The following is a 14,441-nucleotide window of genomic DNA, read 5'->3' on the forward strand; positions in this document are numbered from 1 at the left end:
ACCATTGGTTTGTCTTGCGCTTTGAATAAACTGAATGAATCCTTTACCCATGTATAGTTTTGCAACATAATACATTGATCCTTTCCTATATATCAATTCATTGAGTTATCGATCTTTGAAAACATTAGGACTTTTATTTAAAAATTCACTGCCGAATGTAAAACATTAATTTGACAGCTGTATTTATTGTCCAATGTAAAACTTTAATTCCCCAATAAATTAAATAAAATAAAAATTCACAAAAATAATGTCAATATATTTTATTTATTTTTATTAGTGATTTAATATTGATTTACAGAATTAAGAGACAAAAGGGATATAATTCCACACTGTTTCCCCTACCAGAGTTCTGTGTCCCCATTCCCTTTGTTGGAAACTGCGGTAGTTCTCCCAAGGTCACAGATAGTGGTTGACTATTATTTCTATAACTATTTATATTTATATATATTTGCACCCCCCTTTTTTTTTTTCTGTGATTCTGCCTGATAATAGTTTGGTGCCACTGCCTGATTTTTGCTGTTAAGTCATCACTTTTACTCATCTTTGCATGTATACCATCTGTGTAATTTTACTAGTCTTGGGAATTCCCAGAAGTCTAAGATTCAGTTTGAAACTGCCTGTACTAGCTTAATTATGGAGTGTGACTATTTGGGAGAATACAATTCCTATTCTCAGCGTCCACATGCTGAATCTGCTGCAACTTCATACCAGAGGCTTAAAGAGGTTCCTAGAATGAATTCTAAATCATATTTACCCTGAAGGGATGTAGAATACAATCTCACCCTAAATTTACTGATAGAAAATGTCATGAGAATAGAAGTCTAGGCAGCCAAACTAGTTACCTAGTTAGCTGAGGTTGACAGTTGAAATTTAAGTAGTAGACTTTAAATAAGCTCTTTTGAAAATTAATTCTCCTATAACTAATATTTTGTTTTTCTTTATTACTGCTTTATGAATCTCTTAAAGATGCCTCTACACTCATCATTCTCTTGACAGTTTCAATAAGCTGTCAAATTTATAGTCATTATCCTACTTTTATTAAATTCCTTCCCCTTTGTTAGCAAGGGGGAAAGTCCATAATTTAAAGTTTCAGTGCATTTTATTAATAATTAACAATGTTTTACAGAATAGGGTGAAGAGAACTTTGTAAAACTTTTTTTTTCCAAAATGAAGAACACAAAATGAAATTAATTAAGTATCTGAATGCCTAGTATGTATTGGGTTCTATGCTAGACACTAGGATGTTAAGGGTTTGCTTTTGAATAGATTGTTTAGGAATCTGAAGTGAAGTAGTACATTTAATGGCAAATGACTTTCTGATGAGAAACTTGGGTGCTGTTTTATTTGACTTGCCCATCGTTAAACATAGTAAGAGAGTGGCAGATATTAGAATCATATATTATGCATATTCTAAACATAAATACTCCCTGTTAAGTTGGCAGTTAATGGGATTTTTCAGCCTGTGGTTATTTTCAGAGCTGTTAAAAAAACTTGAAAGATTGAATTAAAATTCCATCTTTTTTTTTTTTGATCCATTTGCCATGAGAGTACTCACTGGCATAGCTTGTAGCTGCAGTATTTATTCAGAGATAATTCACAGATTATAACCCTACATCTGAAAAATTTTGATAAATTCTGGTCACTGTATACATTTCTGTTAAATTAGGACTAGAGACAAAGTGTTTAAAAATAACTCCAAGAACAGTTTTTCTGTTTTATTTTACATTGAAAATCATTCCTCTTTGCTTCATTCTCAAAGAGCATGTTTATATAAAGTTAAATGAGTTCATCAGTGAGCTGCACTTTTTTTTTTCTAAATGGGAAAATATAATTTAAAAGATGATTTTAGGGCTGGGTGGTGGCACTCGTTACCACTCCACAAGGACATGGGTTCAAGCCCCTAGTCCTCACCTATGGAGGAGGGGGCTTTCAGAAGCAGGGAAGTAGTGCTGCAGGTGTCTGTGTCTCCCCTTTCCTTCTCAATATCTCTTTGTTCTATCAAATTTAATATATGTGGTTTTTTTTAAAATACTATCAACTCATGTTTAATTAGTTGAAAATATAAGATGGTACCATGTGTTATTTTTAAAAAATGTAAAATTGTAATCATGGGTTTGTAGCTACCTCACTTTAGTCTGTATGTGTGAATCTAATGATAGAAATTCATTTCTTCTGAGCTCATTGACTTTACTTTTTGCCCAGGTCTGGGTAGTCTTCCTGTCCTTTTGTCATATGCTGCTTTCTTGTTACCATGGGAAGTTTATAGAAAAAAATGTAAGTGACTTAGTATAAACCTGTGGTCCCCAACGTATATTCCAAGAGAATACTGATTTGAAGAAAGGTTGAGGAGTAATTTTTTTTTTATTTAAGAAAGGATTAATTAACGAAACCATAGGGTAGGAGGGGTACAACTTCACACAATTCCCACCACCCAATCTCCATATTCCACCCCCTCCCCTGATAGCTTTCCCATTCTCTATCCCTCTGGGAGCATGGACCCAGGGTCATTGTGGGTTGCAGAAGGTAGAAGGTCTGGCTTCTGTAATTGCTTCCCCACTGAACATGGGCGTTGACTGATTGGTCCATACTCCCAGTCTGCCTCCCTCTTTCCCTAGTAGGGTGGGTCTCTGGGAAAGCTGAGCTCCAGGACACATTGGTGGGGTCTTCAATCCAGGGAAGCCTGGCCAGCATCCTGATGGCATCTGGAACCTGGTGACTGAAAAGAGAGTTAACATACAAAGCCAAACAAATTGTTGAGCAATCATGGATCCAAAGCTTAGAATAGTGGATAGGAAGGGTTAGGGAGGTACTCACTGCAAACTCTAGTGTACTTCTGCTTTCAGGTTTATATTTTGCAGTAGTTTATAGATACGTGTGAAGATACGCTCTCTCTCACAGAAACTGGTGTATATCTAGGTTTTGGGACTTTGTTAGAAAGCCTGAGATGAAATTAGAGTATACTATGAAAGGAAAGGTTGCACCTGAGTAATGAAGCTGAAGGGTTGTCATTCCACACGTGAAGTCTCTGGACACAGTCTGAAGTGAAGCATGTTGAGGTGGCAATCGTTGTGTTGGTTAGGTTGTGATCGGCGGATGCAATATTATTTGATATGGATTGGGAGAGGCATACGGGAAAGTGGGCCAACTATCGATTGTCTTTTTGAACCCTAAAACAGCAGGAACCTCACATCTCCACTATAGAGCCCCTACTTCCCCCAGTTGAGGAGTAATTTAAACAGTCTGTTTGCTTTAGGACATTACAAGTCTTAGACCTAAAAATAAAAATGTACGGAGGAGGGGCTGGGGAAACCGCATAATGGTTATGCAAAAGAGTCCCATGCCTGAGGCTCTTGAGGTCCCAGGTTCATCCCCAGCACTACTATAACTCATAGTTCAGGTATTAAAAAAAAAAAAAAAAGTATGTGGAAATCTTCCAACAGTTACCCCCAAATTTATTTGAATAGGAAGCCTATTTTTTTTCTGAGCACCTGGTACACTTGCACATCTCTATCCCTGTTACCAAAAAATGATTCAAAACAAGTTTCTTTTTGCATTATTTATATGCCACTTTTCTGTGTATTCCTAACTAGATTTTAATTTTGGGTACAGCTGTGTTTTTTAATAGACAACAAGTATCAGAAAAAACTATCTGGTTGTTAAAAGGTTTATTTTGGGAAAATAAGGAGAGGAAATTCAGATTATAATTTACACCTAGTGAAAAAAATATCCTAAACTAAGACACATTGTTTATAGAGAATTTCTCTATTTTTAAATTGCAGACGTTGGGGATCAGCCAGGTGAGGTAGGTTATTCAGGCTCTCCTGCAGAAGCACCTCCAAGCAAGTCACCATCAATGCCATCACTAAACCAGACTTGGCCTGAGCTGAATCAGAGCAGTGAGGTTAGCAAAGCTTCCCTTTTCTTTCTTTAATTTGAACTTTTTTAAGGTAAGAAGTTCCAAATAGTAATTTCAGTATATAGGTTGTCTATCATGATGCATATTTGAGAGAACATATCAGATATGACCGTGATAAATGTTTATATTTCTGTGACTGAGGTTTCAAAGTACTTTTTCCTTTATCATTGGTTTCTACCACTCATTCCAACTAAAACATGTGAATTCAATATTGCAGATGCATGAAGCTAGTAATTGATAAGGTAAAATGTCTTAGCCAAAACATCTCTAAGCCAGTGAGGGAGAAGAGCTAAGATTAAACAGAACTTCTCTGATGATCAGTTTACTACCCCTCCCACTTGTTACAGTGCCTACTCATTCTTGTAAGCAAGGGACAACTTAGTCTATTGATACTAATTTTCCTTTATTTAATGTAAAATGGAACCTTTTAACCTTGATTTAATGTAATGATGTGTCACATAAGATTAACCGCAACATGCAAAACGGAATTTGAAGTAAATAAAAACCGCATCTTTTACTTCACTATATAAGCAATATAAATAGGAGCACTCTCATTTGAATAAGGGAAAAAGATCTGAACTCTGTTTCTCCAAATCAACCCTGAAGTCCCTCTTTTAAACCTTAATGTTCTGTAGAACTTGGTTTGAAAACCACTGTTGTATGTTCTAGCTTGTGAGAATATTCTTTATGAACAGTTACTTTTTTTCTTACCTTTAAATAATGCTACAGATGCAAAAGTTTGTTGAATTTCAGGGGGGGTATCTAAACTTCTGTGCATTCTGTGGTCTTTTTAAAGCCAAAAAAGTACTGAATCAAAGAAACACTAGTTAATTTTGAGTAGTTAAAAAACAGTAATTAGCAGATTGAGTTTAAAGTAGTTTTGCCTTTTGAGACTAATAACAGACATCTGTGTCTAAGATGTAAAATCATACCATCAGGTGTAAAACCATTTTTACTATATGAACTTTTCTCAAGGGAGGAAGTAAGCTTAGAGGTTTTATGGAGTAGAATGTCAGTGTTCTTGAAACCATTGTTTTTACTGCATTTATTCATTTATCATTTTTTAAGCAGTGTCCTCTCAAAGAGCATTATTTTCCATTGATACCATTTCATAAATAAAGCAACTCTTCCTAAAACCTCAATTCTAATTTCTATAATCTATGCTCATTTAAAATACACTCACATTTTACCATTAAGACTAAGAGAAGTAGTTTCCAAATTCTGATTTCCATAATTATATTTTCCTCAAGCATTGGTAGCAGTTGTTATTGTTATTATTTTAGTGTTTGGTAGTAAAGTCATGAATGTCATAATTGCTTTATAATAATTTAGAAATCAAAATACTAATAAAAATTGGACTAGTTTTTGAGATATTTTAACATTTCTAAAGATGTATTCAGATGACATGGAATTTAAATTATATTTAATTTTCTCCTAGAAGCACTAGTATTCTTTGAACAAATATTTCTTCAACTTGTGTAAATATGAATGAGGTACTGTAGGGGATAACAAATAGTAGCAGTGAAAGTAATCCCTGTGATGAACATGTTTCATATGCTTGCTCCATTCAAAAATCACTTTACAAACTAGACCTTTAAGTCCTTACAAGCAAGCTTGTGACATAGTTAGTATTAAATTCACATTACAGATGTTAGAACTGAAACTCAGAAAGGTTAAATAATCTGCCTAAGGCTGTGCAGTATAAGTAGGATTTCAGTGGCCTGGTTCTGGAGCCCATCCTCTTAACCATCATACTAAAGTTAAAAAAGAAGAGTGTCTTTCTTCTCTCCAAATACCTTACATAGAGTCTTATAAAACCAACTTGGACTTCGTGCCACCAAATTGGTGCTTAGATTTTTTTTTTTTTAATTTGTGAAACTTCTAAACTTTTCTCCAGTTAATTAGAATTTAAAAAATTTCTTCTGAGCCATGCAACAGTAATTATTAAAATAATCATTTTAAGAAATACAAAAAGCCATTTTCCTGAATTAATATCCCATAATAAAAATTAATTATTTTAATTTTTATTTTGAAGCTAATCTATAAAATTTCATCATTGTGCCATTTTAGGGGTTATTTTTTACAAGTTATTCATTAATATTTTCTACATGTTCTAAAATCGAATATCACAATTTTAAATAGTAAGTTGAACTTTGAAGCATAAAAATGTATACTTTTCCATACTAAGCTGTAAGAGGGTTTTGTTTAATGGGGTAGGTGTGTCTGTGTGTAAACATTTGTATGTATATATTGTGTATGTGTAGATGTTTTTCCCTCTTCAGAGAATAACTGAAATTTGAATTATATTTTAGTGGTTATTTAATACAATTTTGATATAAAAATCCTATGCTATTTTATTGACAGGCTCTCCAAACCAAATGGAATATACTAAAATTAGTATTGTCCTGTCATTCCACTTATTTTAAGAGGCATGATATTTGTGTACATCTTTTGGAAAGAAGAATTTTAATATCAAATACATCTCCTATATATAACACATACTCAGATGCTTAATTTGCTCTCATATGGCTGCATTCTGATTTTTCTACTGCAACAGCATGGGGTGGAACGTGGGTGCCTGATTGGCAGTTCTGTCTTGTGGTCTGGCATAGTCCTATTTGTAGTGCTGATTGGAGGGGTCAACTTGCTACAAATTGACATAAGCTCAGCATATATTAGTTCCAGAATTCTTTGCATTTTGTCTCAGTTATCTTTTATTAAATATCTATACGTATGTATAAAATATGTGCACAAACATAATAGAATCATCTTTCAGGGGTCGCACTGGCAAGTCTCCCTGACTTGCTTTGTTTGATAAAAAATTTTGATCAACCATGTCAGTACACTGATATTTGAATTTTAAAAGGGTTTGAAGTTTTTTTTTCTGTAGTCAAGATAACCCTTTTTAAATTTTTACTCTTATCACCATTTGTCACTCTTCGTATATAATGTTGTGATTTTAATTTTATAAGACTTTGAATCTCTTCCATAGAGATTCCAGTAGCTTATTATACATTTGATTATGAATCTTACAAGATGGCCCAACATAGTTAAGTATAAAAGTGTTTATGGAAAAAGAGAAATTACAGAATTTTGTCACATCTGTGAAACACAACTTGCAGTGCAACCTCTGAATAACTGCTAAATCTTCTCCAGTGACCTTTTACTCCATCTTTCTCATCATGCTGACTTGTCTCTCCTCTGTCTGTTCAGCAGTGGGAGACATTTAGTGAACGCTCTTCAAGCTCACAAACTCTGACCCAATTTGATTCTAACATTGCACCAGCTGATCCTGTAAGTCAATCACTTAGCTTGCTTGTTTGAAATTAATTTTATTAACCCAAATTTCCATCCATTATGGTTTTTAGCTGATATGCATGATTTGGTGGAGTGCTTAGAGGGAAATGGTGGCAGGCTTTTCAATTTTTTGTGTGCTTAATGGCGGGAAGAAAAATTTACCATTCTTTATATTTTCTAGTTATTTTGGTGGTAGAAAACTGTATGTTTTAAAATCTGCTACATGTTCTCTCAGAAGCATTTTGTGATAGTTAAGTTGACCTTGTCATTTGCTAATTAAGTGTATGTCTAATAAACATATACTACTTATTTCAGTGTAATAGCGACTAGTAAGTATTGTTTTTTGTATGCTCACACATCATGTAGTGTGTAGATGTATGTAAATATACAGTGTCATCTTTTAACAGTACAGATGGTACAACTTTGACTTAACTGATTTAGTGTGTTGAATTCTGTTAAAGAGAATCAATCACATTCAGTAAACTATACAGTTGTTGGTCAAAGATTCCCAGTTGTGCAAAGGAGCCTCTGTCTTGTCTTACTGTGATTCATTGTGTTGCTTGGAAAATGCTACAAAGTTCACATTTTGATTTAAAAATCAGTTTTGTACCTATAAAATTAATTTCCTGTATGCCTCACCTGTCCCTCAAGTTATTTAAAAACTTCCAAACTTTAGCTATTAATCATTCATGGTTCACACCTGCTTTTTCTTTTCTTTTCTTTTTTCTTTCATTGAAAGGTTATGCTAATAAACACCCTTTTAAAAAGAAAGAAGTGGGAAGGGAAGAAAAGAGTAGTTTTTTTTTTTTTTCAATGAGTGAAGTGGAAATAAATACAAAATGACACAGAGATTCTTCTAGATATTTTGCGTCAAAGACAGACAGCATTTATTGATTAAGTGTAATAATGGTCTTGTTTCTTAATGTGAATTTAGATGTGGCATTTAAAGATATTTGTATATCTTTAACAGTTTTAATTAGTGGATCTTTAGTTTGTCATACTATTAAAGTATTTGAAATACAGAGGATGCTATTGTATTTGAATTCCAACAGATAATTTATGAAAGTGTTATGGATCTTTTAGTCTTCTATAGTCAGTTATTCAGGGTCACTTAATATGTAGAGTATCTTTGTCTTTTGCTTTCGATAATTTCAGGAGTGTAAATTTCCTAATCTCTGAAGAATAAAAGAGAAACCAAAAGACAATATTTAAAACTTATATGCTGTAATGTTTCTTGAGTAGTGAAAAGTGTTGTAAACTAAAGCAACTTTTGCTTTAGTTTTTAAGTTTCATTTCTCCATTAGAATCATGGTAGCGTACCTGGTCGAGTGCACATATTACAATATGCAAGGATCTGGATTCCAGCCCCTGGTCTCCACCTGCAGGGGAAAAACTTTACAAGTGGTGAAACAGTATTTCAGGTGTCTCTCTGTCTCTCTCCCTCTCTATTAACCACCCCCCTTCCCTCTCAATTTCTGTCTCTATTCAGTAAATAAAGAATAAAAATTTAAAAAATAAAGTTAATTTTATCTCAAGTACTTACTAAATTATTTTATTGGAAAGGAAGGTTGATACAGCAATAAAGAAACTAACTTTTCTGTAACCCTTGAGAGTAAAAATAATTATTCATAATATTAAGGATCTTTGTCAGGTCAGGAATGAACATAACATGAAAATACAGAACTAAAGAAACAAAATAAATTGCTTCATGAGTGGCAGGGAAATGTTTGACTTAATAGCAGTGTTCCTGAAAATAATATCTAAATTTATAAACTCCAACTCTAGTGTTGAAATTGATATGGCTCAGTACTTTCTTTTTCTAGCATGGCAGGAATTTGTAGAAGAGTAATAAATGATGAATTAAACTTGAATTTAGGCCTTTAGGTCTTGGATGAAAGTTTGAGTTGGCAGAAGTGGATAAGAGCATTCCAAGCAGAGAGAAAACCATGAACAAGATCAATTCATTTTGCTGAGAGTAAAAGTAGATATATATGTATGAGAGAATGATAGAGACTAAAGGATGTGGTTGAAATCAGACAGGAAAGGTCTATATGCTAGACCAAAGAACTAAACTGAATCTCAGAGACGCCAGGAAAAAAAAAGAAATACCATGGCAAGATAGGGGTGGGAGGGAAGATGGGGCTATCATCAGACAACAAGGTAAAGGATTAATGGGATCAGTAGAGAGCAATGATAAATCACAAAAGTTAAGGGATGCACTTCTAAGGCAGGATTGGATTTTGACAGGATAACAGGGTTTAAGACATGTGTGAGCATGATTGCCAGTTAAGTGCTAAATTGCATAAAATTATGTACAAATGAGTTATTGGCAGTAAATTCTCTTTTTAATATTTATTTTCTTTTGTTAATTCTCTTTTTAATATTTATTTTCTTTTGTTGCCCTTGTTTTTTTATTGTTGTAGTTATTGTTGTTGTTATTGATGTCATCGTTGTTGGATAGGACAGAGAGAAATGGAGAGAGGAAGGGAAGACAGAGAGGGGAAGAGAAAGACACCTGCAGACCTGCTTTACTGCCTGTGAAGCAACTCCCCTGCAGGTGAGGAGCCGGGGGCTCAAACTGGGATCCTTACTTTGCGCTTTGTCCTTGTGCTTTGCGCCCCTTGCACTTTACACCACGTACGCTTAACCTGTTGCGCTACCGCCTGACTCCCATTAGTAGTTTTTTTTTTTTAATTTTTGTTTTATTTATTGAATAGAGACAGAAATTGAGAGAGAAGAGAGCGATAAGGATAGAAAAAGAGACAATACCTGCAGCACTACATCACCACATACGAAGTTCCCCCCTAAAGCTGGGCATGGGCTTGAACCCAAGTCCTTGCACACTAGTGTGTACTTTCAATTAGGTCTGCCACTGCCTGACCCCTGGCAGTGAGATGGTTGTTGGGATTTTTTTGTTTGTTTGTTTGTTTGTTTGTTTTGTTTTGTTTTAGGATTTAGGTGGTTTGAATAGGTAAAAGTAGGAAATGGGCAGAGCTTATCAGTAAGTCTTCATACTTTTTTTTTCTCATTTTTAAACTTATGATTGCTAATTTAAAGCAGAGAAAGTATTGTTTTGGTGCCCTGTGACTAAGACTAAAGGTTTCATAAGCATTTATGATTGTTTTTCATTTGAATATTGAAATATTATAGTTGAAGTCAAATCTATGTCTTGCTGTACCTCATGGCTACAAATGAAACTTCTGATAGCTATATCTAGTCATCTGAGTTCCCAAGTTCAATCCCTAGTACCGTAAACCAGAGCTGAGCAGTGCTCTGGTAAACAAAAATAAAAACAAAGAAAAAAGTTCATGAAGAAATTGTCTTCTCCCAACTGCAGAATCCACTAGACTAAGGCAGTTTAGTTTTATGACAGCCAATAGTAGTATGACTAAAGTATGTTATACAAATTTAGAACAGAAGTATTTAAAGAATGAGTAGAGCATTCGTGATTTTCTGTCCTTCGAGTCATTATTATGACTTCTATTTATATTACTAGAAATATGTGAAAAGCTGTTTATTTCAAACTTTATAAAATCTTTATAGGGACAAGATGGTGGTACACCCAGTGAAGCAAACATGTTACCAAGGTGAAGGACCCAGGTCCAAACCCCTATCCTCACCTTAAAGGGGGAAGCTTTATGAGCATTGGGACATTGCTGAAGTGTCTATCTAACCTCTTTCTCTCCCTTTCAATCTGCCTCCCTCTATTTAAAAAAAATAAAAAATAAAAAGAAACCTTTATAGGGAGTTGGGCAGTAGCTCAGCAGGTTAAGCGCACAGGGCGTGAAGCGCAGGGACCAGCACAAGGATCCCGGTTCCAGCCCCCAGCTCCCCACCTGCAGTGGAGTTGCTTCACAAGCAGTGAAGCAGGTCTACAGGTGTTTGTCTCTCTCCCCTTCTCTATCTTCCCCTCCTCTCTCCATTTCTCTCTGTCCTATCCAACAACAATGACATCAATAATAATACTAACTACAGCAGTAAACAACAAGGGCAACAAAAGGGACTATTATTTAAAAAACCTTTATAAATCTGATCTTATACACTCAGGATATACTTTAGCTGAATATTATGAATTAAAGCATCTAACAAGTTTCTCTTGCTTTTTTGCCCTAGTTTGAGTTTGTTTGGGGTTTGGAGTAGAGCTTATTTTCTTACGAATTTTCACTTCCTTCTTATTTGACCTTATTAAATTTTGATTCTTATAGCCATTATTCCTGCTATTAAAAATATTATCTAAAATGTTTATTCCTGTAACCACATTTAAAATCATGTAACTTAATATCTTAAGTCTAATGTTTTTTTTTTCTGAAAGTGTTACATGATGTGGGAAATCTAAATTTTCATACATCTATAATATTCATTTTTATAATTTTAGAGTTGTAGAGAAATACTGGTTCAGATTGGTTCAATGATACATGAACCCTGTCTAGAATCTTATTGATGCAAGAACAGGAAATTACTGTGAATTGATCTGACAGTGTAATTGTAATACTTGATTCGTTAGAAATTGTTTGAATTTAGAGTTGCAAAGTAAGCCAAGAAGAGCTGTCAAACAAAGAGTATGCTAGAACTTTCTGTAACAGAGACTTCTTGGAAAATAATGTCACCAGAATAATATTCAACTTAAAACTGAAAGGCATTCTCTTTTTACTTTAATTTAATTAATTTATTATTGGATAGAGACAGAGAGAAATTGAGAAGGGAGAGGGAAAGAAACATCTGTAGCCCTGTTTCACCACTCACGTAGCTTTACCCCTGCAGGTAGAGACTGGAGGGCTTGAACCCAGGTCTTTGCTCATTGTAATACGTGCGCTTAACCAGGTGTACCACCACCTGCCCCCTTGACAGGTCATTTGCTTTCACACTAGATTCTGAGCTTAATTCATGACTAGATAATGTTAAATTTTTTTTGATAATGTGAAATTTAAATATATCAGGTTTAGTCTTTAGCTCTTAGAAAGCATGGAACTAACTGCTCATAGAAGGGGCTGAACCCCTGAAGTAATTGTTTTCACCTGGCCTCTTGGAATTTTAGTCAGATGTCTGATTCAGTTCCTCCCATGGGAGTTTCAGTTCCCAGAGAAAGATAACTATGTATTGTGGTGCATCATTCTCTTTTCTTTCTCCAAGAAGCTTCTGTTTGTCTTTTATCTACTCTTCCTTGTCTTTGCACTTCTACCAGTTCTTTATTCATAATTAGAATTGGCACTCATGAAGTTTCAGAATATCAGATTTACTACAATCATGAGAAAGGTTTTAAGTAAGTGTTAGAGTGGAGATCTCGCTCTTTCTCTCTTCCCCTCTTTTTTTATTTCTTTCAAAGTGCCTTTTCTCTTTCTCTTGTTATCCCTCTCTCACCCTATATCTAAAAGAAAATAGAAATCTCCAGGAACAGCCATGTAGGCATGCAGGTACTGAGCCCCAGCAGCAACCCAGGTGCTCCACCTCCCAAAAAAAGAAGGGGGTGGGGAAGCCTTTGTAGGTATTTTATGCTAAATATTAAATACCTCTATAGAACTAAGGTATAGAAAATATCTTTATGTGGAGCCAGGTGGTGGCACACCTGGTTGAGCTCACGTTACAATGTGCAAAGACCTGGTTTCAAGCCCTCCAGTCTCCACCTGCAGGAGGAATTCTTTGCAAGTGGTGAATCAGTGCCGCAGGTGTCTCTGTTTCTCTTCCTGTCACCTCCTTCCCTCTTGATTTCTAGCTGTCTCTATCCAATAAATAAATAAAAGTGAATTATCTCATTTAATCTTGGGACTGTTCATTGCAATCTCAGTGGTTTCAGTTTGTATAATTTCACCAGATCATTTCACACTTGCCTTCAAATATTGTTTAAAGCTGTATTGTTGCAAGATTCTTTTTTTTTTTAATAGATTTTGCTTTTAATATGCTAGAATTTATATACTTTACAGAGTCTTACCATTATTCTAATCCCTGGCTAGGGGACATCTTTTGAGTTTTTTGATTTTATATATATATTACAGAATTACATGTCATAGGGGTTTGAAGATTCTTTTTTCACCTAAATCTCTTTAGACACTCAAAAGTTAAGTGTACTTTATATAAAACTAAGTCAGATTACTAGGTAGGTATAATGAGCTTGATTTTTTTTTAAGTATAACACAAATAATTTTTATGTTTGCCTTAGTATGACTGAGAAAGTATTTCAAAGTTTTTCAAAGTATTGTTTTGATTTTCTCAAAATATCAACTCAGCATTTTTAAATACAAATTCTGTATTTCCTCTTACTGTTTTTAGGACACTGCTATTGTTCATCCAGTTCCCATTCGCATGACTCCAAGCAAAATTCACATGCAGGAAATGGAACTTAAAAGAACTGGCAGTGGTAAGAAAGCTGTTCCTGGGTTGTGTTTTAGTTTAATGCTCAACTAAAAATAAGTAAACTTGGTAGTAAACTAAAACATGCTAAGTATTATGTCAGTGCATATTTCTTTCATAGTTGCAGATCTTAGCAGTACTTTCTAAAGTCTACAATATATGTCTATATACTTGTATATTTTTAACTTGTAGTGTTTTTAAAATATTTTATTTATTCTGTTACTGGATAGAGACAGAGAAATTGAGAAGATAGGGGGTATAGAGAGGAAGAGACACAAAAAGACACCTACTTTACCACTTGTGAAGCTTTCCCCTAGTGGGTGGGAACAAGGACTTGAACCTGGGTCCTTGTGCACTGAAAAGCGTGTACTTAACCGGGTAAGTACACACCGCCTGACCCCTAACTTGTAGTTTTAAAAAGAAAATTAGGGCTGGGGAAATAACTCAGTTGGGAAGAATGCTGCTTTGTTATGTGTGTGACCCAGGTTCATGCCCAGCTCCTACCACACTGAAGGAGGCTTCAGTGCTGTGGTCACCTTCACTCTCTCTGCTTCTCTGCCTTCTTTGTATTTATCTAAAAATAAACATATGAAAAATAAGTCAATGTATTTAAATCATAAAGCTTTCAAAAAAGGATATTTAGAAAATGTGACTTTTCTATACCCAGTGGTAATATCTTGTCAATTGTACATATAAAGTAAGTTCAAATTTTAATAGAAGAGGTGCATTATCAAAATAAATTTTTGCTTTGATAATGTGTTTTCCTGAAACTCTTGTTATCTCATTTCAGATTAAACTTTTTAGTTAGGGCTTTTCAAAAGTAGATTCATGCTTATATGGTTTACCATCATACAAATTATTTTACAACCATTTGTGTGGTACT

At 34.5% G+C, this 14,441-nt stretch overlaps 1 protein-coding gene across 5 annotated transcripts in view; it reads left to right on the top strand.

The window, feature by feature from the left end:
• REPS1 (RALBP1 associated Eps domain containing 1) overlaps nt 1-14,441 on the top strand; it is an 87,855-nt gene that overhangs the window by 56,117 nt on the left and 17,297 nt on the right. For 2 of the 5 annotated variants that reach the window (XM_007531493.3, XM_007531494.3), the window contains exons 9-11: nt 3,780-3,901; nt 7,130-7,210; nt 13,478-13,565. In XM_007531493.3, the coding sequence (XP_007531555.1) occupies nt 3,780-3,901; nt 7,130-7,210; nt 13,478-13,565 (291 nt within the window). The remainder of the gene's footprint in view (nt 1-3,779; nt 3,902-7,129; nt 7,211-13,477; nt 13,566-14,441) is intronic. The other 3 variants (XM_007531495.3, XM_007531497.3, XM_060190375.1) reach the window with 2 other exon arrangements.

Source organism: Erinaceus europaeus, chromosome 4 (genome assembly GCF_950295315.1).
Source record: "Erinaceus europaeus chromosome 4, mEriEur2.1, whole genome shotgun sequence".
Taxonomy (NCBI): Eukaryota; Metazoa; Chordata; class Mammalia; order Eulipotyphla; family Erinaceidae; genus Erinaceus; species Erinaceus europaeus.